Source organism: Bubalus bubalis, chromosome 7 (assembly GCF_019923935.1).
Source record: "Bubalus bubalis isolate 160015118507 breed Murrah chromosome 7, NDDB_SH_1, whole genome shotgun sequence".
NCBI lineage: Eukaryota > Metazoa > Chordata > Mammalia > Artiodactyla > Bovidae > Bubalus > Bubalus bubalis.
The window spans coordinates 108103760-108131366 of NC_059163.1; the positions used below are offsets into that span (position 1 = coordinate 108103760).

General features: G+C 34.8%; 1 protein-coding gene across 2 annotated transcripts in view; it reads right to left on the reverse strand.

Moving 5' to 3' along the window:
- Positions 1–232: 232 nt before the first annotated feature.
- The window catches only part of CCSER1 (coiled-coil serine rich protein 1), a 1462911-nt gene continuing 1435536 nt past the window's right edge, over positions 233–27607 (reverse strand). For both annotated transcript variants that reach the window (XM_025290710.2, XM_025290711.2), the window contains exon 11: positions 233–3400. In XM_025290710.2, the coding sequence (XP_025146495.2) occupies positions 2915–3400 (486 nt within the window). In that variant the 3' untranslated portion in view covers positions 233–2914. The remainder of the gene's footprint in view (positions 3401–27607) is intronic.

Here is a 27607-nt window from a genome sequence, read left to right on the forward strand (position 1 = left end):
TTTAGCACTGCAGCTACTTTCATGGTGTCACCTGCACAAAGACTATGGTGCTTCAAATAAGAAAATACAGTTTGAGAGAGAATAATTTTGCTGTGACTCTGTTAGCATATAAAATTATTTGAACAAAACCACTGAGTGCATAGAAATATAGTTGCATGTTCCAATAATTTAAAAAACGAAGACAGTTTATTTCAGGTGGAAACAGCTTTTTCTCAAGGAATCTCTCTTCTTAAGTGTCCTTTAAAACACATTCTAAATTCAGAGGAGAAAATCTGCAGCAGAAATTTTACAGAGTTACTTAGGCTTAGCTACACATACACATGCACAGAAGAAACAGGAAGGGAAAGAAAAGACAACTGCTTCCGTCAGAAAAACAAGCACTTTTTCCCCCTGGTGTCATGTCTTTGGATATGTACTGCCTTGGAGAAATGTATAAATCATTTTTATACATGGAACTGTCTTAGAAAACTAGAGATTTTAGTACAAAGAAATCACTTTGTTGAAAGAATGCCCATGTGAGTATTCTATATACACAAGAGAAACTTACAAAGATCCCCTGTTTTACAGTTACTGATGTATATTAGCATAGTGGGCTTACAACTTCTCCAGGCCTGAGTTACACTTAGTATTACAAATAATATTATAACAATGCTGAAAATACTGATACAAAACAGCTTTAAGATGATATTTCCAAAAAATATCCTTCCTTTTAAAATTGAACTGTTTAATCCAAGTTTTCTTTTTGAATGTTTCAGCTTTAAAAAAGGTTTTTCAAGAAAATACTAGCATTTAAAACATCTCTTAAAATGTCTATTAAATGACAGATTTTCTTAAATAGATTATTTTTTTTTTTACAAAGTATAAGTCAAAAGTCTATCTTCCAGGAAAGTAAAACTATAAACTCCAAAAGTCCAAATCAAAAACATTATTTGTGATACATAGTTCTTCCATATCCTGGGAAAAAATCCTTGATTATTTTACCGTGCTAATTTATTTACAGACTTCAAATACTCTAGTAACACACACCAACTTTCAGGACAAATGAAGCTGAATTCCACAATTAATAATCATAATTTTTCTATCATTTCATAAACACCGTTCAGTCCAAAATGCCTATCCGAATGAATTATTATAACATGTAAAGTATAGTGGGAATTTTAGATTGCAGTGTCATTAAGCCAAGCAAATTGCAGTGTGCATTATTCTCTTTTGGCAGAATTACAAATACACAAAGAAAGAAAACATTTGGCAAACATTTGTCTTGGATGCACATGTGTTCTCCTTTGGAAAACCAAAATTATAAGTTCAGTGTATCCAACTAAACTCTTTATTCTTATCAATTCTAATCAAAGTTTGAAAAGTGGTCAGAGTTTAATAGTTAAAGCCAGGAAGGGGATATATAATGCCTTTTCCCCAAAGCACAGAGCTCAAATACACTTTTGCTTTAGGAGATGCATTTCAGCATAGCTTTAATTTTAGCAGGTTAGTCAGATGCCATGCTAAATTGGCTATCCCCATTTCCCTTTATTCATTTCATGAATTCTGTCTGTCAGAGTGCAAGGGAGTCAGATCATGCAGTAGGTATGACAATTTCAATTTACATAAACTATGCCTACTATGGACACAGTAATTAGCTTTTATCTTTGTGTAAGAAAACTGCTGCCCTGATTCCTACTGGTCATTTAAAAATTATTTATTAATTTATTTATATAGCTGCATATAGCTCTATTAATTAAACATAAAGAAATTATTTATCTCGTGCATTTGCATATAAAACATTACACCTTGTTTGTTAAAGAGACATATTTGCCATCAAATGAGTTCAGTATTCCTGTCAGAGATTTATTTCTAAGATCAAATCACCAAAGTTCCCACATATTTCACTTTTTCCTGTAAATCTAGATGACTGAATATACAAAATAGTGTAAACTGGGCTACCAAGAAACGGACTTTCTATTCCTCAATTCATCATGTGGTCATTGATATGGGTTAATGTATATGAAGCAAAACTGGACACAGATAAAAAAATTAAGTGAAAAATACACTAATACAAGGAAGGTGAAGTAAAATAATTTTCTTAGAGTGTTCCTTTCTTCACATTGTAAAAAAACTAAGGTGATAGAACCAAGACAATGACTCAAAAAGTGTAGCATGTCATGCTTTCTGCATCATTTGACAAAATTTAGCCAACATTCCCACCTCAGTGTCTTATGTCATGGTACTTCAACATCAAGAGCAAAAACTAAGAGCAAATGTTTTCAAAGATCAGAGCTGTCACCCTCTATTTGGCTAGCAATTACTCAGTCTGAAATCCTTTGTGAACTAGTATGAACTAAACATTTAGAGGATAAAAGAAATACTATTTCCCCCCATAATCGTATGGCAAGATAAGCTTGACTGTATGTAATAGAGAGACAAACGCATCTCTGGGTTACATGCAAACAAGCTTCATTCTTAAATAAATACACTACCGAATATAAGACTTTAAAATCCCTCTTTTTCTCTTTCTATTAACTATGTAATTTAAAATTTCTTACAATTCCTTTATCTATTTATTCCTCACATCTATTTTCACAGTAACACCATTAAGTGAACAGAGTGCTATTTGATATTACCTTCTGAAACTTCAATGCATATCAGTGACTGATGAAGATAAAAGATAAATTTTATGGCCTGTATAAAACAGCGAGATGGTCTCCTTTATTTTACATATAGATAATAAAGTCTCCAAAACTATTAAACCTAATTCAATTCACATGCTTGAACCCTCATTCTAAAAAAAAAAAAAGTAAAATTCTTTGTTTAAAACTAAAACTAAAAAGTAATAAGAAATACATGAAAATATGAACATGAGCTATGCACGAGAAACACTAACCATCTTATCCTACCCAGAGACAGGAATAGGGTGATATCATTACCCATCCTGCTGGCCCAGAGTCTGCAGCTCAGTTGTGTGTAAATTGTGATGGAGGAAAACATTCTTCCTGCTGTACATGTGTAAAGAGATTGGCCCTCTTGGCGGCTGTCCAAACCTTCCTGTAAAGGTTGAATGCTGCCGGGCCGCAGCAGCTTGGTCCTTTGGTTTCTCTGAGAACGTGGCGAGCCCTTCTGTCTTAGCTGTTGGCTTCATAGAGTTCTGCCCTACAGTGGCCCGTAAATTCTGGGTGACTTCTGACGTGAGGGTTTCATAAGTTCCTCTTGAGTGTTTGATAACTTCGACTAGTTCTTTGTCCTTCAAAAGACTGCTTAGACATAAATTGGGGAGTTGGCAGGACTTGCTTTTGTAGGGGCTTGTCTGGTCCGCTGCTGGGGATCTAAAATGGTCCTCGGTGGGAGTATGCATTATTTTTCTGTCCCTTGTGCTGAGATTTTGGCTCACAATTCGATTTCGATATGTAGCCTGTGGTAAAGACATGGAAAAAGAAAAGATGCCTTCAAAAAAGTATGTTCACAGCATACACACAGAATACAGAGTGGTGTTTTCACATTTGCTTCCAAAACCCTAAGTTTTCAACCAGACTTTGAAAAACACCAATAGAATTCTCTTCTCTTTCCAATTGGATTAAATTTCCCAGCACAATCTTACTATAAATAGTGGTCAAATGAAAGATTTAACCACTATTAATTATCTTGACTCTAAGAATCATTTATTAAAATACTTGTTTAAACAGCAGTTTTAAGTTGGCAACAATACTGAGAGGAAGGTATAGAGATTTTTCATACACCCTTTGCCCTCAACACATTCGTAACTTTCCTCATTAGCCACATAATGGTGTTACTTTTTACCAAGGGTGAACTTACATCATAATCACCCAAAGTTCACAGCTTACCTTAAGGTCCACTCTTGGAGTACTACATTCTATGAGTTTGGACATATTTATAATGACATATAACCATTATTATATTATCATACAGAGTATTTTCCCCACCCGAAATATCCCCTGTGCTCTGCCTACTCATCTCTCCCCTCCTCCCCACACCACCAGCAACCACTGTCTTCATAGTTTCGCTTTTTCAGAATGTTATGTACTTGGACTCATACAGTACATAGTCTTTTCAGATTGACTTTGTTCACTTAATAATATGCATCTAAGGTTTCTTGATGTCATTTAACAGCTTGATAGCTCATTTCTCTTCAGAGTTGAACAAAAAGGCATTTTGAAATTTGTTTACGTAATTTCCTAAATTTAAATTATGCAGTTTTCTCAGAGAATACATGTTATTTTAATAAGTAATGAATATCCATATATGAAGCTTTGCATCTTTCACTGGATTTAATATGCTATATTTATATGAGTGTGTGCTCAGAGTTTTAGAGTTATTGATATAATAATTTGTATCAGCAGAGTGATAACCTAAAAATTTAAGAAACTAAAGAAAGGTCACTCCAGTGACCTACAGAGAACACTTAAAAGAAATCTCAGCATGTGTTTCATTTAGACTTTAGGATGCATTTTATTAATCAAAATCGGGTCCATGAGTATATATCCATCTTCTTTGTCACAAGAAGTTTATACTCTAATGATAGGAATAAGACATAGCTTATCAAATCATGTGGTAGGGGAAGCAAAGATTACAAGCTGGCACCAGAATTCCTCTTGAAGAAAGCACTGTCTTGGTTTAGAAAAATATACTGAGCTAGAAACTCACTAGCTGGATTACTGCTCTGGTGGCAAAACTGAAAGATTTATTGTTGCTAAAAGAAGGTGGGCAAAGTGGAGAAAGAGTTGAGAGAGGAAAATAGGGCACAAGGCAATAGGCTAGTACAAAAGATGCTGAAGGGCCAGTGAAAATCTCTGTGTACTTGACCTCTAAATGGCATAGTTTTTCAGTACCCAACTTTTCATTGTTCCCTAGAAAGCCATTTCTCCAAGCCTGATCTCTACTTTGAGCCCTAATTTACTTATTGAGACATCATCACTTTGACTAATTAACATTCCTAGTCTCTCTCACACACACACACTTGATCTTGACTCTGCACCTTATTCTTAACCCAAAATTCTCCTTCTCAATAATGGTACCATTATCAGGCCAATACCTATAAATCACCTTTGCTTTCTGTTTTTCCTCATATATCCTGTAATTCAAGTCCTTGCTGATACACCACAAAGAGGCAACCTCAGCTCATCTGCTTCTCCTATATCCGGTCTAAGTCTCCTGACCCAATTCTCTGGTACATATTAAGCATTTAATAAATATTCGCTGAAAAATTTTCTCTGCTTGCTATGATATGTTTATAGAGGATGTATTATATGACAAGCATTTTTCTACTTCCCTTACATATATATCCTTCACAAGAATCTTTTGAGGTAGTTCCTGTTAGTTCCATTATACAGACTAGAAAACTGAAGCACAGTGCGTTCATATTCTACAGATAGTGTAGGATTACAGTCTGCTTGATTAAACACCAATTCATTCTCTCTCCCAGTATTCCCATGGGAATATTTCTAAAATGGGGAACACATGTATACCTGTGGTGGATTCATTTTGATATTTGGCAAAACTGAGGGTTCAGGATGGGGAACACATGTAAACCTGTGGCGGATTCATTTTGATATTTGGCAAATCTAATACAGTTATGTAAAGTTTAAAAATAAAATAAAATTAAAAAAAATTAAAAAAAATAAAATAAAATAAAATAAAATTAAAAAAAGAAAAAAGAAAAAACTAAAAAAAAATAAATAAAAAATATTAAAAAATAAATAAATAAAATGTCTCACATTTTTCTAAAATAAATTTCATGCAGAACCATACTGTAACTTAAATTGGTGCTTCTACATTATCATTACTGAGATGAACCTCCAAATTTTTTTGTAAAACTGAGGTCTATTAGGGGATCTTAACAGATGTCCTTATACTCAGGGATTTCAGATTGAGACATTTTGCTAATCATATCTTAAAATTTTTTTTAATGTTTGCAGTTTTTGATTTGTGCTAACTTAGATCCTCTCCATTACTTCTAATTTGCCATTTTAACTCTTCCATTGATTTGCAGTAAACATAGGCTGGTTATCTGGTTGTTTGAAGGAAGCATTGTATGACTTACAGAAGATGTTTTGGAACTTTTCTTGGGAGTAAGAATATAAAATATTTTGATTCATTTTTCAGAAAATTTTTTGGCTTTTTCTTGGCTCTTTTCCATAATGTAGGTATTTGGACCAACATAGAAATGTGAGATTTTATTTTCTCTTCATCTTTGTGACTTGACTTCTATAAGATGCTTACTTAACCATAGAATCAGTTACTGACAGTTCTTCAAACACTGTGCTTATTATCACGTCCAAATGTTAGAAAAACCATGGGAGTAATATACTGAGAAAAAAAGTTTGTTTCAGAAAAAAAGAGACAATGTTAAATTCATTATAAGAATATTCCAATTTATATATCTTCAGCTGATGTGAAGAACTGACTCATTGGAAAAGACCCTGATGTTGGGAAAGATTAAAGGCAGGAGGAGAAGGGGATGACAGAGGATGAGATGGTTGGATGGCATCACTGACTCAATGGACATGAGTTTGATTAACTTCTGGGAGTTGGTGATGGACAGGGAGGCCTGGCGTGCTGCAGTCAATGGGGTTGCAAAGAGCTGGACACAACTGAGCAACTGAACTGACTGACTGACTGACTGCCTATGAAAGTTGAGGAGAGGAGTGGAAACTTCTTTTCTGTTACTTTAACATTACATTTGGGGAAATGTTCATCATTTTCTTTATGTGGTCATTTTAACCCTCCTGGGATATTACACTAAATTTAATATGCAGTTTTAATAAGATGTACTGAAAGGGATCAAATAAGTCAATCCCACAGGCAGCTTCAGTGCTCCTTCTCTGGTATAAATTCTGATACCTACAAGGTACATGAGAATCTACCATAAAAAGAAACAAAATGAATGATCTTCCAATTTCTTAAAAAGCATATTTAAATCACCCATTCCTTTTTTTTTTTAAACCATAATTTGCTTTTGACACCTTAGACTTTTTTTTTTCTTTTTAGTTCTTGAGATGTTCATCATTAAGTCCAGGGCTCATGATGTACACAGAAGATTGCACAGCTCAGGGGCTAATGGCATGAATTTGTGGTCAGACATAGAAGTGTTCCTTTGCTGATCTGATAAATATTTACTGACTTCTACTGAGAGCAAGGTTCTATATTACATAATAGAAAATGGTACTGTTCATAAGAGAATCAGCTCCTCCATTTAGGCAGCTTTGAAGTCTAATGGGAAAGTCAACCAGAATCAGTTTCTAGCTAAGTGACCATGGCAAGTCACTTATCTTTCCCAAATCTCCAGTTACCTCATCTGTGAAAGAAAGATTTCTCTTCATACCTGTATCTGTGTACAGAATTATTGTTAAGATTCAATGAACTACCTTGCATAAAATACCTAATATCACATCTGAAGAATACTTATCTTGATGACAGCAACAAAAATAAGTAGAGTCCCTGTTGGGTAATGAAGAAAGCAGGGTCTGCAGAGGCAGAAGTTAAACTCTATGCAATTAATCTATCTCGGGTAATCACAGAGGAAGATCTGAAGCTAGGATGACTCCTCAGAGTTGTCTGCAATTTAAGCAAGTGGTTGTGAACCTTATACTCTTATATCAACAAATTATTGGACATTGGTAATCTCTGGCAAAGGGGTGTGGCCACGAATGAATAGGCTATTTTTTTTTTTTTTTGAAAGGAACTTACTTGAATGCTAACTTTTTTACCAACTGAGAAAATGAAGGGTTTAGTTGTGAAAGTATGTGTGTGTGTTTGTCATGGGATAATTTGGCATAATGCAAAGAACCCTGAACATTCAGTGAAAGACTGTAATCTTGTGTATGTTGCTATCGAACTGTGTGAACTTTGATGAACAAATTAATTTTTCTGGGCACTGTTTCCGAGCCTATTGAAAGAGATGACAAAAATGGAAGACAAAGATTAGATATTGAAGAAACTCTAAAATTTATTCAATTTTATCCCAGTTCTAAAAGCCTACATTTAAATATATAGTTTATTCTATATAGACAAACACAGGAAAGATCCCCTTAATTCCAAATGTGTTTTGGCACACACACACACACACACACACACACACAAACACTTGGCTGCAGTGATTCAGAGGGATCATGCTGCCCAGAGGGAACTTGCAGTGCATATACCTAGCCACATCTTTTGTAAAAGCAGAATTAAATTTCTACAAGCTAATATAATTATGTTAAGTTTTAGACAATTTAGTTCTCAAACAGTTATTTTATTACCTTTCCTTAGAGTTCATAATAGAAGATGAATGGATGGCAAATTTAGTGATTAATAAGTCAATATTGAAGTTATATTAAAATCTGTTCTTTATGTCCCTATATTTTTTTCCTCTCATTTCATCAGTAGAGCATATAATCTGCATTTCACTGAATTCATGGTGACTGATTTTAAAACACATGATTTTACATACCACTAAGAAAGAAAAATCTTATGATGCTAATTAAGAACAAACAAAAACCACTCTCCTTCTTTATTAATGGTGTGATCCATTCATCAGTCACACCAGCCTCTCATTCCAATTTCTTTTCTCCACTTTCCTTTCTTAGGTTTGATAGATGGTCCTTTTGCATTTGGCTCAATGATACAACTTCATTTATGTGTGAGTATAGTCTTTCTTTTGATAAAGCATTTGGTTTTTAATTTAGAGAGAATATGGAATTGAAGGCAACAATATTACATTTTTTCACTAACAGTTAAATACAAAATAATATTTGCTATAAAATCAAATCATAGTAAAAACTTTTTGAAAATATTATTATTGGTAACTTAATACATGTAGTGCAAACACTGAATGTAACTGCATCGAAGAAAGGACAATATGAAGCTATGATAAATACCCACATGTACTCCACTGAAACATTGTTGAAAGCATTAACTGTAAGATTTATCCTGATTTTAGGGGGTTTTATTACATTTAAACATTGTCTGATATCTGATACAAAGTGGACATACAGTAATTATGCCAATGTGCATAGCCCAATTTTCACTGAGACAGGATGTCACAATGATAGAATTAACAAGGAGGGGAGTCATGTTTCAATCAGCACTTAATTTTTTATTGTTTTCTGAATTTTTTTTCATGTGTGTGACCTATACCGGTAATTGCCAAAATGTTATCAGGCAATGACTTCCTAATTTATCACATAGATTAAAACTTAGCACATGTCTGATTATCTTATTTGATTTTAAGATATATTTTTCTGCAAATGTTCTCTACTTAACCCAAAAGATTGTTTTACAACTAGAATTGTTCCTGAACAAAAATAAATATTTGAAATAATTCCTAATAACTAGATAGAAAGAAGTTATTAATTACAAAAATTGCTAATATTAAATAGTATTTTAACAAATAATAAAGGTTATTTAAAATAACATAATTTGATTGTAAATAACATATGTATATGAAAGTGTGTTAAAGTGAGCCAAAATTATCACTGCTCAGAGTTCTTGTATAGCAAGAGTAACTCTTGGGTAACTGATACTCAGAACTTGCCTCCTGAATAAGGTTTATGATTTCCTACTAATGAGCTTCTCAATCAAGAAAGTAAAACATACAATGAAGAATACTGTATGTTTTACATTCAAGAATAGACACTTTGATGCCTACTTACTTCTACACCCAAGCCAACTAAAATAAAAGTTTCATAAGGTCAGGGACATTGCTTGCCTTGTTTAATGCTGAATCCACTGCTCCCAATAGTGCCTGGCATTTACCAGTAACTCCCTGATAATTATATAGTCCAGAGAAGAATTGACAATCATAAATTTTATCAGTAAGGAAAAACACATCTAATATGAAATTTTCTTTCTCTTGAAATTTTTCTCTAGTAGATGAGCTGATTACTTTGATCTTTATGAATTGATATATTACCTGAATCATAAACTACCAAGCACTGGTAGTATATATTTTGCCTCCTTTCTTGAAAGTAGTGGGGAATGTCAACTTTTCAGGGATGTTTTTGTAGCTTCACCTCCCCTTTAGTTGTACTTTCCCCAATAAAAAGCAAGGCATATATGTTACTACAAAATACACCTGGAAATAACAAACCTCTCATAGCCACAAAAGCAACATGACATCATATCTAAAGCACTAGATATCAAAACAACTGGGAAAAAATCTCTTGCAGTACATTTTTTCAATACTGTAGAAAATGAATTAAAAAGGAGTTATTGCACAGCAGCACTTCTTAATCTCTCTCTTCTCCATGTGTCAACATGACACATAGAGACATTTCCTTAGCCAAAACCTGGGTTATGGAAATACTCCCAATAAAATCTCTTTAACTCAATGTCTTTATCTTCCATTTATGCAAACATTTTGGATTCAGAAATAAAAGAGAATTATCAGAATCTAATTTATAAAAAGAATACATTCTGATGCTTGAGTAGTGGTAGCAATGTTACTTAAAATATAGATAAAACATGTGACTGAGACCCCATTTGACACAGGTCTTGTAACCTGCAGATTGATTGAACAGGTCACTTCATTAGTGCAGAAAATAAATGACGAAGGCATGAGTTGAGGCAGCAGAATAAATGACAGAACACTCTACAGTAATATATTATCTTAATTACTAAAATGTATCAATACATAAATCTACAGGCAGAATAATATAAACTTTTAATACAGTGATATCAAGAAGCCATCTCTATGTACTGTAAAATATGATTACATATATGAAGAGTGCTTTGAATAAAGACATGTACAATATTATTGCTCATTGAGTAAAATATCAAAATCTGTAAATAACTGTTAAATGTAATAATCTCCATTTTCATTACTGTAAATATACAGTAATGAAAAAAATGTTGCCTATAAATCCCTTTTTACCCAAAGTGTGAGCAAATTTGCTTCTAAAATACAAACTGGAATACCTCAACACCTTTAATGGTGTGTATTGAGTTTCCTCATTGTGTCTTCAATCTAAACTTGATCTTCACTATTATTTTCTTTCTATTCATTAATCCCTGGAGACAGACAAAGAGACCTCTGTCACATCCTTTTTTTGGTAATGTTTATAAGTTCTCTTAAATAAAGGATTAATCAACATTGTGACACATTTTAGAGAAGAATTAAAAGGAAGTATTCTGTACATTGGATAAGAAAATGGCAAACCACTCCAGTATCCTTGCATGGAAAATTCCATGGACAAAGGAGCCTGCTGGGCTGCAGTCCTTGGGGTCGCAAAGAGTCAGGCACAACTGAGTGACTAACCCTTAACACATTCTGTACATAGACCCCTTCCCATTGATGTGTGCACCTTAAAGAAAACTCTGTTGTCCAGCTTTCAGAGGATGGGTTCTATAGTGTTCCGAACAAATGCTGTACCACTATCTATGGACTCTACTCTTTAAGGAGACGAAAATCTTTCTTGGTAGAACTCCATCATGCTAGTTTCTAATTTAGCTTTAATGAAGTCCACAGTTGACTTAACCCTGAGACTATTAGAGAACTGAGTTGTATATACTGAATTAAAATGAAGCCAAGGAAAAGACAATTGTAGGATTCACATTCTTGAGAAAGCATTATTTGCCTTTATGAAATTCTAAGCAAGCCTTGAATCTTGGACAAGACAGAACAAAATTAATGTACAACAAAAACAAAAATGCAGTAAGGCAGTGATGAATGTTTTTAAGACCTAGTTGTCTATTGATGCCTGATAGTGAAAAGATCTAAGGTGGGAAAGAATTCTTAAATATACTAAACTTGAGAGAGCAGATAATTAGATTTAGAAAAATGATTAGACAGCAGATAAATCACTTCACCTCAGATCTTATTTACAATAATAGCTAAGATTGAGTGACCATTTGCAATGTGCCAAGTTCTGTGCTATGTTTCATGTATTAATAACTTTCTATTATTTTATTATACCCATTTAATGACAAAGAAACTGAAATGCTTATGCATCAATCCTACCAGGATTCCAGGATTTAGTGGGTAGCATAATGTGAATTAGAACTCAAGCTCTAGGCCCTGGGTTTCTCAGCCTCAGCACTATTTACATTGGGGATTATGTACTTTTTTGCTGTGGGGGACTGCCCAGTGAATTACAGGCTGCTTGCCACCATCCTTTGCCTCCGCTTGTAGGTGCCAGGTGTGTCTGCACCCAGTTATGGCAAACAGAAATGTCTCCAGACAGTGCCAAATGTCTCCTGAAAGGTATAACTGTCCCCAGCTGAGAATTACTGGCCTGAGCAATAATGCTTCTCTAAATCAGGCAAATAAAAGTGACCAATTCAGTATCTCTGAAAATAAAAGTCATATGCATATACTACTATCCTTTAAAAAAAAATCATTTACAGCCACTAGGAGAGTGAAATTAAGCTTTTGTAATTTTTACTTCACAAACACATATAATACTTATTATACACTAGACACTCTTCTGGGCCTTTACAATTCACAATTAAAAAAAATATTAACTCATTTATTAACCCAATACAATGTACTAATAAACACTGGAAACATGTATAAATATAAATCTTGCTCAACAATTACAATAAAAAACAGAGCATGATGCATAAAATCCAAAGGTTTTGTCTTAAAAAATAACTTTCTCCACATGGAGGAATGCTAATGGAATGTCATGAACTACTTAAAAAGCAAATTTTGATTTTTCACTACATAATATATTAGCATGGGGTAAATCGGTAGACCTGAAATGTGTCTCTTTGTCAATAACAACCACTTAAATGTCAGTATAAACTCAAGCCATATTTATTAAAAACAACTGTCCTTTTCCTGTCATCACTGAGGAATAGGATTTTGAAAGCAGTTATAAATACAGGACATTTCTCTGCAGAAGTGTTGGCTTGCTGCATCTGTTTTTTACCCTTAGATGTTGAATCTGTTTTCGGTGATAAAGAAGAGTTTTTCTTAAAGGTCTAGAAACACTCTACCACAGAGAGATTGTATAGAGAAGTAGTTACTGCTTTGCAAGCAGGAAGCTTTGTCATAAGTTGAAGTAATAACCAAAAAGAAACATTCAAAGTTTCCGGTAGACAAGACCTACTTTTTTCAGATAGCACAAATTACCAAGAGGAAATTGCCTGGAGTTAAATTACTTCTTCTGGCTCAGTCTCACTCCTAAATTCCTTAGGGGAAACCAGTTCCTCCTGGTGGGCATTTAGGATTCAACCAGGGTTAGAGCACACGTATAAGATAAGCAAGGAGAATGTTAATAAGGTCAGCTAAAGGCCCGGTTCCTGAGAGAGGAAGACCAAGGCATCAACCTCTCCTGAGAAAAGTGAAAGCATGCAACAGTTTCCCACAAGCCAGGAGGGCTGTTCTGTGTATAACTAGAGTAAATGAATTCTGCAAAGAACAAAATTCTGATGAACAACAGTGAGTTGTCTTTAGAACTAATATGTGTGTATTGTAACCCATTCAGTGTGAATAATTCTTTTTAGTAAAATGTTTATTTAAATGAGAATTTCAAACAGTCACTGCTTATAGTAGCAATAAGGGTGAATGATTAAGGATTTAATTCAGAAGAAACCTAAAAAAGTATAATTCTGCACAACTGATATTCCAGAAAAGTGTGATTTCTAAATAAAAGACTAAGTGTTTAAGCTAATTTTATATGTCTAAGGGAAAGGAATAGGGAATAATTTTATGTGTTTGCATAGGAATGCAAAATAGTGGACAGTTACTGTGGTTTAACTACAACAACATGAAAAATGAATCTCTTGTTTTGATAGGCAGAGCCCAATATCTGGAACATATTAGATAGCACTCTTATTTAAAATTTTATTGAAATATAGTAGGTTAACAATGTTATATTAATCTATGCTGTAAAACAAATTATTATACATATGCTTTTTTCATATTCTTTTCCCTTGTTTTATCACAGGATATTGAATATAGGCTCCCTGTGCTGAACGGTAGGACATTATTGTTTAAATCAATCCTATATAGAATAGTTTGCACCTTCTAATCCCAAACTCCCAATCCTTCCCTTCCTCACCTCTCTTCCCCCTTGACAACCACAAATCTGTTCTCTATATCTGTGAATCTGTTTCTGTTCCATAAAAATGTTCATTTGTGTTTTACTTTAGATTCCACATATAAGTGATATCATACAGTATTTCTCTTTGTGGCTTACTTCACTTATTATGATAATCTCTAGGTTCATCCATGTTGCTGCAAATGGCATTATTGTATTCATTTTATGGCTGAGTAGTATTTCATTGTGTTTATGTACCATATCTTCTTTATTCACTCATCTGTTGAGGGACATTTTGTTTCATGTCTTGGTTATTGTAAATAGTGTGGCAGTGAACATTGGGGCGCATGTATCTTTACAAATTATAGTTTTGTTTGGATTTCTGCCCAGGAGTGGGACTGCTGAATCATATGGCAACTCTATTTTTAGTCTTTTTGAGGAACTTCCATACTGTTTTCCAGAGTGGCTGTGCCAATTTACCTGTAGGTCCCTTTTCTCCACATCCTCTCCAGCATTTGTTATTTGTAGACATTTTAATAACAGCTATTCTGACTGGTGTAAGTTGGTATCTCCTCATAGTTTTGATTTGCATGTCTCCAATAATTAATTGTGATGAGCATCTTTTCACGTGCCTATTGGCCTCTGTATGTCTTCTCTGAATAAAAGGGTGCTCGGGGCTGGTGCACTGGGATGACCCTGAGGGATGGGATGGGAAGGGAGGTGAGAGGAGGGGTTCAGGATGGGGAACACATGTACACCCGTGGTGGATTCATGTCAATGTATGGCAAAACCACTACAATATTGTAAAGTAATCAGCCTCCAATTAAAATAAATAAACTTATATTTTAAAAAAAAGTCTACTTAGGTCTTCAGGTAGTACAGTGATTCTTGAAAGTAGTATAGAACAGTCTTATGGACTCTGTGAGAGAGGGAGAGGGTGGGAAGATTTGGGAGAATGGCATTGAAACATGTAAAATATCATGTATGAAACGAGTTGCCAGTCCAGGTTCGATGCACGATACTGGATGCTTGGGGCTGGTGCACTGGGATGACCCAGAGGGATGGAATGGGGAGGGAGGAGGGAGGAGGGTTCAGGATGGGGAACACATGTATACCTGTGGCGGATTCATTTTGATATTTGGCAAAACTAATACAATTATGTAAAGTTTAAAAATAAAATTAAAAAAAAAAAGAAAATCACAAAAATATTTTTATTCATAATGTATCTTTTTGTGAATAATTCAAAGGCTTTATAGCCATTTGCTATAGAATAACAAGATGGAAATATGTCTTGTATCCAATAAATCTACATATATAATATAATTAAGACTCTAGCCTATTGTTTCTCTTGTATTCTAGTACATATATATATATGCATAATATAGTCATACTGATTAAATAATGAGAGTCCTAAATGCATTGCTTAAATAATTCTATCTTATGAGATAAGATAAGCTCTTATAAGTTCTACTGGGAGACTCCTAAAAGTAAGCCGTTACTTATCTAATCTATGAGATAACACGAGAAAAGAAGTAAAATATATATCCTTGTATCCATTTTTATGTACGGCTGAGTCCCTTCAATATTCACCTGAAACTATCGCACATTGTTAATCAACTATACCCCAATACAAAATAAAAAGTTTTTTAATTAAAAAAAAGGAAGCAAAATAAAAATTCAGGGATTTTACATTGCTCATGTGGTGTTTTATAATATAAAGCAAGTTATTTTTAGAGTAAGCTTGACCGACTGAACAAAGGCAATGCATAATGAAATATAGCAGAATTTGGGAGCTACTGCAAACAATACCATTATAGAATCTCATCTGTCACACACTTGAAATGTTCTTTCACATAAAATATTTTAATTTATCCTTGTAATTGTACATTAAAACTTGTTTCAAATACCTCACTTTCATTTTATAGATAGAAAACTGAGGCTGTTAATAATTATTGGCTTACTCGAGAGGATTCAAGTAGTAATATAAGGGCTTTGAATTCCAAGTCATATATACTAATCATGTCGCTCTGTCAAAAAATAAATAAGTACCCCTCCACCTAATTGTTTTGTTGATACTAGAATCTTACCTTTGTTTCCTTCCTCTGCTGCTGCTGCTAAGTCGCTTCAGTCGTGTCCGACTCTGTGCAACCCCAGAGACGGCAGCCCACCAGGCTCTGCCGTCCCTGGGATTCCTTCCTCTAGGGTTTTTAAATATTCCTCACTTATTAATTATGAATTTAGTTTATTAAATACATTATACTCAAACTTCATGCAGAAATTGTATCCAGATAACTTGAAGTATAATGTTATTAAGTTATTTGTCATTTAAACCTTTGTATGAATCAGATTATCCATGATGAAAAAGGTTTGAAAGAAATCATTGGAAGTGGAGGTATCCAGAAACTGTGAATACTGTGTAAGTAGGTAAGAATGATGTTGAAAAAAGGGACACAGGATGTAGACAAATCACTTACCTCGCTTCTGCTCCCCTCCCTAACCCCAGTCATGACAAAGTAGTTAGAATGAAATAACAGTCTGGATCCCAGATCCTTGAAGCTTCTCTCTGGCTTCATTGATTCATTTTTCACAATATCCTTTCATTATTTGAATTTAAATATTTTAGTTTAGATTCCTTGGTAGCTTAGCCAATAAAGAATCTGCCTGCAATGCAGGAGACCCCAGTTCAATTCCTGGGTCGGGAAGATGCCCTGGAGAAGGGATAGGCTACCCACTGCAGTATTCTTGGGCTTCCCTGGTGACTCAAACAGTAAAGAAATCAGCTTGTGATGCAGGAGACCTGGGTTGGATCTCTGGGTTTGGAAGATCCCCTTGGGGAGGACATGGCAACCCCGCTCTAGTATTCTTGCCTGGAGAATTCCCAAGGACAGAGGGGCCTGGCGGCAGGCTACAGTCCACAGCGTGGCAAAGAGTCAGACACAACTGAGCAAATAAGTACATACACACATACCCAGATTAGAAACTGTGTATTCAAGATGTTATTCAAATGTGATGTTTAGATTACTAGCCATTTTGTATTAGCTTTGGCTATATTTTCCTCCAGAAACATGCAACATTTAAGGTAGACCAAATATCACTTAGGGTTTCCCTGGTGGCTCAGACAGTAAAGGATCTGCCTGCAATGCAGGAGACCTGGATTCAACCCCTGGGTTGGGAAGATCCCCTGGAGGAGGGCATGGCAACCCATTCCAATATTCTTGCCTGGAGAATCCCTATGGACAGAGGAGCCTGGTGGGCCACAGTCCATGGGGTCACAAAGAGTCAAACACAACTGAGCAACTAAACCACAGCACAGCAAAATATCACTTAAGAAAATTCAGGGAGCATGTATGGAACAGTAACATGATAAATAACAACATTTCCCTTTTACACTTGACATAATACTATATAAAAGTCCTTCAAAGAATTTACAACATCAAAATAATATAACAAGTATGTATGGAGATACAGAGTATGTGGAGTGGTTTGGGATATGTGATGAAATAATATTCATTTTTATATAACATTTGATTTTCTGAAATGGAAGTATAGAGTATCAATAGTGAGACATAGCAGGAAATGAATTCTGGTATGGAAATTTATGGTCAGGATATCGTTACCTACAAGTTAGATACAATTTTTTAAAGAAGCATGGAATTTCAAAAATACATTCTTTCACTGTGTAAATAGTTGAGCCTTGGAGATAAGAGATTTATTTAATAACAGCAATTTTTCAAATAACCAACCATTTTTTTTTCATACTTAAGATGAGTTTATGGGTTTTAGACACTAGCTAGTGTATAAAGAAAATCTAAGGCTATTTTTTCTCTCTTTGAAAAGCTGCTTTATCAAAGCAAATCATTTTCTTTATGAACTCAGAGTAGCCTCAAAAAGTCTGCTAACAAAGAGAAAACAGATGGGACACCAGCTTTAAAGTTAGTCATCCTTAAAAGGGCATAAAATTGATTTTTAAATAGGAAAAAAATCAACAAAGCACAAAATATAATGAGAGTGAGATGAAACATAAAAATGGCTATGATCTACAAAAATTACTGTCAACTATTTTCATTTTATTAATGTCAATTTTGTCATTTTACTAATTTCAACCGCCATAACCTCTTGCCTATTGAAAATATGAATATTTTCATTTTGATTCAATAATAATAGTTCAAGAAGCAGTAGAGACTATATAGTTAATGTGATTTAGTCCCTTGATTTTACAAGGAAACTATGGCTAGAGTTGATAAGTGATTCACTCAAGATTATAAAAAAATGTTAGTGGCAGTCAATAACCAATTCCAGATTTCCCAAAGCATTGCTCAAAATTACCATGCAGAGCCATCAAATTTAATTTTAATGCATTGCTATAAGATATGCATTTGATGTAATAAAAACAAGGTCAAATTGATTTATATTCAAATATTTATATGTTCCAGTCACTATGCTATATTTCAGCATATGAAATATATGAACTGTGATATATAGATATACACTCATGAACTCTGGATATATAGATAGAGGTATATCAACTAAGTTTCTGGAATAAAAAAGATAGATAAATAGAAAAAAGCATAGTACAAGGAAAGGTATTCTGTGCTAAATTCGGGGAAATGAAGGTCAAGCAGTAACCCTCTGATGAGGCATGCATGCTGTCATTTCAGTTGTGTCTGACTCTGTGCAACCTTATGGACTGTAGCCCACCAAGCTCCTCTGTCCATGGAATTCTCCATGCAAGACTGGTTGGGTTGCCATGCCCTCCTTCAGGGGATCTTCTTGACCCAGGGATCGAACCCGTCTCTTATGTCTCTTGAATAAGGAGGCAGGTTCTTTACCACTGAGTCACCAGGGAAGCCCTACCATATGATTGATAGAGAATACATATGTATACATTGACCTCTGTAAGCTGTGTTCTGCCACAATAGATTTTGGTTAAAAGAGGAGACATAAGTAACCAGATGTTGGCTTAGGGTAGATCCATCTGTATTCCTCAGACTGAAGTCATCTAGAGGTAGAAAGAAAAACTCCTGGCTACAGAGCTGATGTTCTGCATTTCAATAGAAGCTATGTTGGAAGGTCCGGATGTTAAAATTGTAAGGCTGAAGTGAATCCACATCTTGACCACAGGAATGGTGGTTTAGGTGGTTGAGAAATGGGATAGACTGGCAAATAGTATCATAGGCAGCAATGAGTTCTCCAAGAAATCTATTCAATATTCACTACTCCAAACAATTCCCTACAGTCTCTATGTGGAGGCCTCAGAATTATTATAGTCTAAAACTGGTTCTAAAATAAGAATGCATCTTCCATACCAGCATTGTTAGTATTTCTCATTCTCTTTCTTTCTGCCTTCATTATTTTTTTTTCATTTTTTAATCTATTTACTCTTATGGAGAAACTGCATTTAATATAAACACAATAGGGGATTTAAAGAAATCAGAGATACAGTGCTATGCTTAGGTACTTGCTTTTGCTTAAGGGACTAGTAATTAAAAGGTAAAATTCAGTGACATTAAATAATACTAAGAACATGTCTCAAGTCAAGAAGAGATGTAGTGAAAAATAAATATTGAAACAGTACAATTTCTAAGACTTAAACAGGTTTCCAAAGAATTGTATACTTTGGTTGCTTCAATTTCATACTTCTCCCTAACTCATCAACACATTCCAGTTGGGTTTTTGTTCCTCCTAAAGACCCCTGATTTGTTAACTTAAATGGATACTTATCGGTTCACATTTTTTTGGTACTGAGTACCATTCAGTGGGTTAGCCACTTTCATCTTGAATTCCATCATCCTTTGCTCTTTGTCATACTTCATGGTCTTCATGGTTCTCCTGCTTCTCTGGTCACTACTACTCAGTCTCCTCAGCAGAACACATTTCTAACTAAACACTTGGGTTTCACAGCCTGGTGCAAAATCATTTCACTCTCCCTAGGCTATCTCATCCTGTCCCATTACTTCACTCAACATCTTTATGTGAACAACCCTTAAACTTCAATATAAACTTCTTGTCAAAGTTTCATTCATACATCTCCTCCAACATTATATGACAGGTATCTCAATTGTATTTTTTTTTCTTAACTTAAAGAAAACTTGTTAAATTCTTATGAATTTAGCATATTTGCATCATTCTGGTTTTCAACTATTTTTTAAGAATTTCAGTAATATTTATTAAACAAATGAATGGAGACCACACAGAAAATCTGAAACTGTCCTGTATACTTTCCTCTTCCTCACTGTCATTTGGTCCATCACTATTTCACAGTGGTTCCACCATCATTCTGCTCACTTCTCTCCACCTCCATCCTTCTAGTTCAAGATACCATTACCTTCTGCCAGGGTTACTTGCTTTCACTCTTCCAATACTTTTATGCATATACTAGAGAAAAGGTACAGAATTTTTTTAAATGCAAATCTAATCATGCCACTGGCTTCCTTATTTTTTTAAATATCTTTATACTAAATTTCAAGAAGATATAACTTTTTAATAATCTACATGACCTTGAATTATCTAGCCCTAGTGCCTCTCTAATTTCTTCCTGGGACAAATTTTCCCCTCATTATTTGAGTTTCTTTCTGGTGAAAATCACCAAAGGACCTTCCTCAGGTCCTTCACTCTTATTCTTTGCCCACAAGGTTTTGCCCTTCATTTTTTTAAAAAATATTTTTCTACAATAATTTTTTAAAGTTGATTTGCAATGTTTCAGGTGTATAGCAAAGTGATTCAGATTATTAATATATACACATTTTCCAGATTTTTTCCATTAAATTATTTTAAAAGATGTTTAATATAGTTCCTTGTTCTATATACTAGGTTCCTTTTTAAAAAATCTATTTTATATACAGTGGTTGTTGTTTAGTTGCTAAGTCATGTCCTACTCTTTTGCGATCCCATCAACTGTAGCCTGCCATGATCCTCTGTCCATGGGATTTCCCAGACAAGAATACTGGAATGAGTTTCCATTTCCTTCTCCAGGGGATCTTTCTGACATAGGAAACATGTCTCCTGTATTGGCAGGTGGATTCTTTACCACTGGGCCACCAGGGAAGCCTAGTCAAATTTGGCAGTTTATAACTGTTAATCCCAAATTCCTCTTTGCCCTTTATTTTTGCCTGATAGCTATAATTCAGTCTGAGACATTTACATCTGACAATTTAAAACAAGTTATAGTATTTTCATAATCTCAATGCAAACATACACTATAATATTTATTTATAGCAGTTGTCCACATGTATTCACGCATATATTGTACATTCGTTCAATGCTTGTCACCCATTTAGACTATAAGCTCTGTGGAAGCAAGAACCAGTCAAATTGTTCATAGCTGTTTTCCAGCACCTAGTCTAGTCCCTGAAGTGTTTGATAAGTACTTACTGAGGACAGGTGGAAAAAGAAAGATTGACGGAAATGGGAAAAAGAGAAAAAGATCAAAAATGGAGATATGTTCTCACTAAATTCGTCAGAATGAACATAATTTGAATTACTTAAAAATCAGGAAGGCATCCTTGACATGATTAATAAGGGGTAGGTACATATTTACAAGGCCTATTTGGAAACTGTTAGTATTATACTTTCTTGCTAAGGCAGAGCAGTATGTTCACAAAGAGATGGGATTAGAATATAGTACATGTAAAGTTGTCTGTTTGCCTAAGTTGAGCTTAGAATTTTACATCAAATGACGATCTATTGAACATTTATAAAAAAGTAAATGACATGACAATGTATCTTAAGGTTAATTGGATAATTAAAAATTAATCAGTCCAAGGTGAAAGTGTCTTCAAATAAGGCAACCCAAATACATTCACTTGTCAGGGATCAAAGAAAGCATGTGTTGCAAGCAGCAGTTATATTTAAAGCTACTCATTATCAGAAATTCAAATATATCACATAATAGGCAAGAATAAAAATTTTTAAAAATCTGAAAAAAATGTAAAATCTGAACTAAGACTTGTAACCAACTTCAATGGAATTAATACACAAATTTAAAATATGATAAAGTAGGAAGAAATAATATATAAGCATCCGATAAATTTCAATTATATGGTATAAAATAGTTACACATGTTGATTTTATTACCTACCTATTTCAGGATCATGGGTCAGTTTATTTTTAAAATTTATGTAAAAACATAACTATTTTGGTTTTCATCAATAATATGAACAAATGATGAAACACTTTATAGTAAATATTGTGTCTATAATTTTCCATAGTTTATTTTTATCTGGGAAAGTTTATTGGCAGAAAAGTTATGTAGCGCATAGCATTAGGGTGTTTTTTACATGTTCTCAGAGCTCTGTCAATATAAAATAAACTCCTCCAGATACTATTTATATTACCTTACTGAGGTTGATTTCCCTGTACCCATCTAAGTGGATTTGAGACATCATGCCTCTTCAAAGACATTTCTAATACATCTGGAGTCCAAACAGCCTTACATTTTTCCTTTTGAAATGTATTTTTTTCTCCGAATTAACTGACTAGCATAGAGATGAGTAATAGAGGATTGTATTTTCAGCCCTGTAACTGCAACTCCATAGATGAAAGGGAAACATGGAAACTTCCTCATCTGGCCCAGGCCATGACTTTTCCACGATCATACCTGAGAGCTGATGATTTGGACAGAGTTGTAGGCCTTCTTTTACATCTCTTCAGCTTATCTCACCAAAGATAACTATGGTCTATCACTCATAAATTTTATACTATGTATATATTCTTGTATAAAACCATGCATAATTTTTGTACTACTTAATGTAACCCAGAAGAATAAGTCAAGAAATTGTGAAATAGCTATATAGAAAAATCTTTCTTTCTTTTTTAAAAAAGGCCTTCTATTTATTGTCATTCAAGTAGTATGTGTTGAGGAATTTCTATCACCTGACCCTAAATGAGTTACGCTAGTGACGCTGGTTAGTCCTCAGTCATGTCCAACTTTTTGCAGCCCCAAGGACTGTAGCCCACCAGACTCCTCTGACCATGGAATTCTCCAGGCAAGAATACTGGAGTGGATTACCATGCCCTTCTCCAGGGGCTCTTTCTGACCCAGGTATTGAACCTGGGTCTCCTGCATTGCAGGCTGATTCTTTACATTCTGAGCTACAACATCTCACAATAAGGTACAGGGAACAGAAATGAGTATTGCCTGAACCTTTGTCTCAAGGACCTATAGTCTAGTGGAGAAAGCAAGCAGATGCCATTGGTTGGTTCTTCTCATTTCATAAATAATTTTATCTTTCCTGGCAAAACCTCTATATTTCAGCAAGTTATTTAGGAGTGAATCATTGGAATTATCTCAGGAATAAAGATGTTTCCTCTTGCCAAAACCCAAAGGACTCTATGAAAAAAAACCTCTTCGTGTCTTCATACAAAGTAGACTGATAGATGTCCCAGATAATTTCAGCCTGGGAAATATACTACACAATATGCTATAGATATGATGTGATTAAGAGTAAGTTCTGTTTTATCTCATCCAAAGGATTACTGCCAATAAAAAAATAATGTTTAGAGGTATTTTCCAAGGCATCCACCTTTTAGCTCAAAGGTATACCTAGCTTTAACTACAATTACCTGAATAAGTTGAACTATCTGCCCCAAAGTGGAAAGAAACACCCCTTCCAGGAAGGCAGCTCAGATATAACTGGTGCAAAAAGAACCAAGAATGCAGATATAGCTTATAGAATCTGGACAAGAAGGATTCGTATAACATGAACAGTGCCATTCAAAGGAAGTAAAACCATTTCTATGTAACACAAAATTAGGGCCAAGGATTTTTTTTTTTTTTTGCACAGTGAATTAGAAGGGAACAAAGACCATTCTGTATTAAAATTGATTTAAGATTGTTATATAAAATAGTCCCTCTAAGTATATTGATGATTTTTAAATATGGGGTAATCATAAAAAGAGCAATGTATAAGATCGGACATTAGGTAACAAAAGTATAGAGCACTTTAACAAGAAGGATCTGCAGAACTCAAATATTTAGAAAGAAAAGAAGTCTTAGTGTAAATGCTTACTCTCTTAGCCATAATTATCTCTAAATATTTATAAATTCCTCAATAAAATTAGAAGTTTATTAGGGATTCTAAATATTTATTAGTCATGGCTTCTATATGTGGTTTGTGCTGTGCTTAGTCACTCAGTAGTGTCCAACTCTTTGCGAACTCATAGACTGTAGCCCACCAGGCTCCTCTGTCCATGGGGATTCTCCAGGCAAGAATACTGAAGTGAGTTGCCATGCCCTCCTCCAGGGGATCTTCCCAACCCAGGCATCGAACCCAGGTCTCCTATATTGCAGGCAGATTCTTTACCATCTTAGCCACCTTAGGCTTAAGTTAATGACGGGTTTCCCTAATGGCTCAGATGATAAAGAATACACGCGCAATGCAGGAGACCTGGGTTCGATCCCTGGGCTGGAAAGATCCACTGGATAAGGGAATGGCTACCCACTCCAGTATTCTTGCCTGGAGAAATCCATGGACAGAGGAGGCTGGCAGGCTATAGTCCATGGGTTCGCAAAGAGACAAACTCAACTGAGAGACTAACACTTTCATTTTTAAGTTAACTATACTATGACAGATGGTATGAATTAGTCATTTTCCAGCATTCCTCTTGCTATCTTTATGAATCACTGAGGAATTAATCTGAGACCCATTGTGTATAAAAATTACTTTATTATCAGTTAAAATAATTATTTCTGATATACACACACCATAGATGCAATAGTTCTGATGTAGGGGTTTTGGAGTTGACTTGGAATTTTTAAATTAAAACATGCATTTGCATTTCATATAATCTGAAAACAATCTTTTTAGCATACTTTGAGTGAAAGAGTCCCTAAGATAAACAAAACCATCAAGTTTTTATATATGTAATGACCCATAGTTAAATCTCTGATTCCTAAACCAAAGAAGTAGAACTGCTTATGAAATACTACCATAATCAAACTACATGCTACATATCAATTAGAAACCACATCTCCTTGAATTTTGTATCATACAAATTAGTGCAGTTCTAAATTCCAAATAAAGGTAGATACAGTGACAGATATATGGCTATAGAAGACTCTACTTCAAGTGTACTTTCAATCAGACAAAAAAGAAAAGCTGATTACAAATCCTGCATTTATAAGAGAACCTCTTCAGAAACTGTCCATATAGAGGCTTGGATATGCAGAATCTCACTTAACAATTCAGTCAAGATTGTGATCTTTCTCCCATAGTGATCTTTTTCCTTTCCCTTATAGACAGTGTTTCCTACACAAACATATTCTTGACTATGTGTACCAACATTTCCCAAAAAGAGCAAGACCACTAATTACTATCATGTAATACTCAAAATAAGAGATCTACTAAAAATATAACACAGTGGAGAGGAATTAAAAGTATTTTGATTCTTGCTCCCAAATTAGATGCTATTCATGGGAAAACCTGGAGCTTCCCAGGCGGCACACTGGTGAAGAGTCCACCTGCCCGTGCAGGAGACTCAGGAGATGTGGGTTTGATCCCTGGGTCAGGAAGATCCCTTGGGGTAGGAAATGGCAGCGCGTTCTAGTATTCTTGTCTGGAAAATTCCACGGACAGAGGAGCCTGGGGTCACAAAGAGTCAGACACAACTGAGCACACACACACACAGTGAAACTTACTGTACTCCTTCAGGTGCGTGCACCGAGAACTTTTATTTCTATCTATCTATCTGAAAATCGTATCAGGAAAGAAGTAATGTAGGAACATATTATGAGTGAGGTAAAAAAAAATGATAAGTCAGTGTTTTTCAACTGCAACAATTTTGCTTCTTAGGGTTCGTATGTTATGTTCAGGGTGGAGACACTATTACTGTGCAGGGCGTAGAGGTCAGCCCCTCACAAGAAAGAATTATCTAGTACAAAATGTCAACAGTGTCAAGATTGAGAAACCTTGCCACAGATTAAAACTGCAATTCCCTCCGATATTTTCTTGAATTACTCAAGGACTCAAGAACGAAACATTCTCCTGACTCTTGACAGTTGATATAACTATAGATCTAATTTACCAATTGAGGTTAAATCATCTCTTTGGTATACTCTATTTGTAACCACGTCAGGTCCCCCTCAGTTTGGTGCCTGTCAGTCTCCAGAATAGACAATGGTACAGCACAGGATGTCATTTAGCTGCAGTAAGTAATTGCTCTTTATTTTACTCTGTTAAGAACTCTTCCTTATTGATTTTTGGGCTGCACCTGAAGCATCACTAGTTTTGGGTTTTTTTTTTTTTTGTTTTTTTCCCTCAACAACCTGAGTCTGCTATTATTGATCAACTAATGCAGCACCTCTGGCAAAATATGCTCCATCAAAAACACAGAGCAAGCCAAGCACAGTGCAAATGTAGTCAAACGCTGCCATGGGGAAGAACCAGTGGCTGGTGGTTGCTTATCTAAAAGCACCAAAGATGAAACTGATTGGAAAGGAACAAGTAAAAACAATGTGACATTCTATGTTTCCTTTTGTTCTCTACATATTCATAATAATTAACCTCAATATAATTATGCGGCTGCATGGGTTTACATAGCAACTTTCGATTCACTTTCACACAATTGTCCAGGAGGTCTGTCCTTATCTGTGGAAAGTTTTCCTCTGACTAACGTATAATTTTAAGTAATAAAAGCATACAAATTAAGAATCTGTGCTCTGACATGTGCTTAGATTGTATCCTATCTTGGTCACATAAAGGCTACATAAACTTGCAAATTCTTTACCATTACCAAACTTTGTTTTCCTTGTGTATTAAATGAGGATATGATTGTCAGAAAAGGATGACCATGTTTTTGATGAAAGTTACAAATAGAAAAAAAAGTATCTGTAGTGACAAGGATGTGAAACTCAGTTGTCAAGGAGGCCGACTGTTCAAAGTGAGAAACAGCAAAATGACCTACCAGAAGTTCAGGCTTCCTAGTCCCCAAGGCCCATGAGTGAGGTCCTAGAATCTTGCCTTTGCCATTCTCACATGAGTTTTCATATAGGCCCTTCACCATTTGGAAGACTCAGGCTCTGTGCCTGTTGATTCACCAAGATCAAATCACTGATGCAAGATACTTGAGAATCTTCCTGGGTTTCCATAGGTCAATTTTTTCATCACACTCAAGCATCACACTTTCCTTAGCACCGTTTCCACAAATATAAAGAGGTATTGTATAATAAAGTATCCTACTCTTAGAGACAATTAAGAATCAAATGTGATTCTTACATGTAATGTGCTTAGCACAATGCTCGGCACCTAATAAATATTAGGATGATGGTTACTGTATATAAGAATGTCATTGTAGTAAATAAGAGTATGATGTCTACAACTACATTAAGATATCTAATATTTCAGCAAAATTAAATTTTCATAGGTGTGTTAAATCCTATCACGAATACTGTATAGCTATGTCAAATCTAAAAGATTAAATATGCAGCATCATAAGGGAAATCATTGAATTTTTCTTCACCTTGCTCTGCAGTAACTGGTAGTAAATCACTGCTATCCTCAAGCTGCTAACTGTCTTCTTGTAATAAGAAACATTTCCCATTATTCCGAATGTGTAAACACAGCCAGAAAATTTGGCCAAAGTTATTACTTTGATCCCTCATCACTGTGTCAGTGTGAAGCTTAGAACCCTTCATACTACTT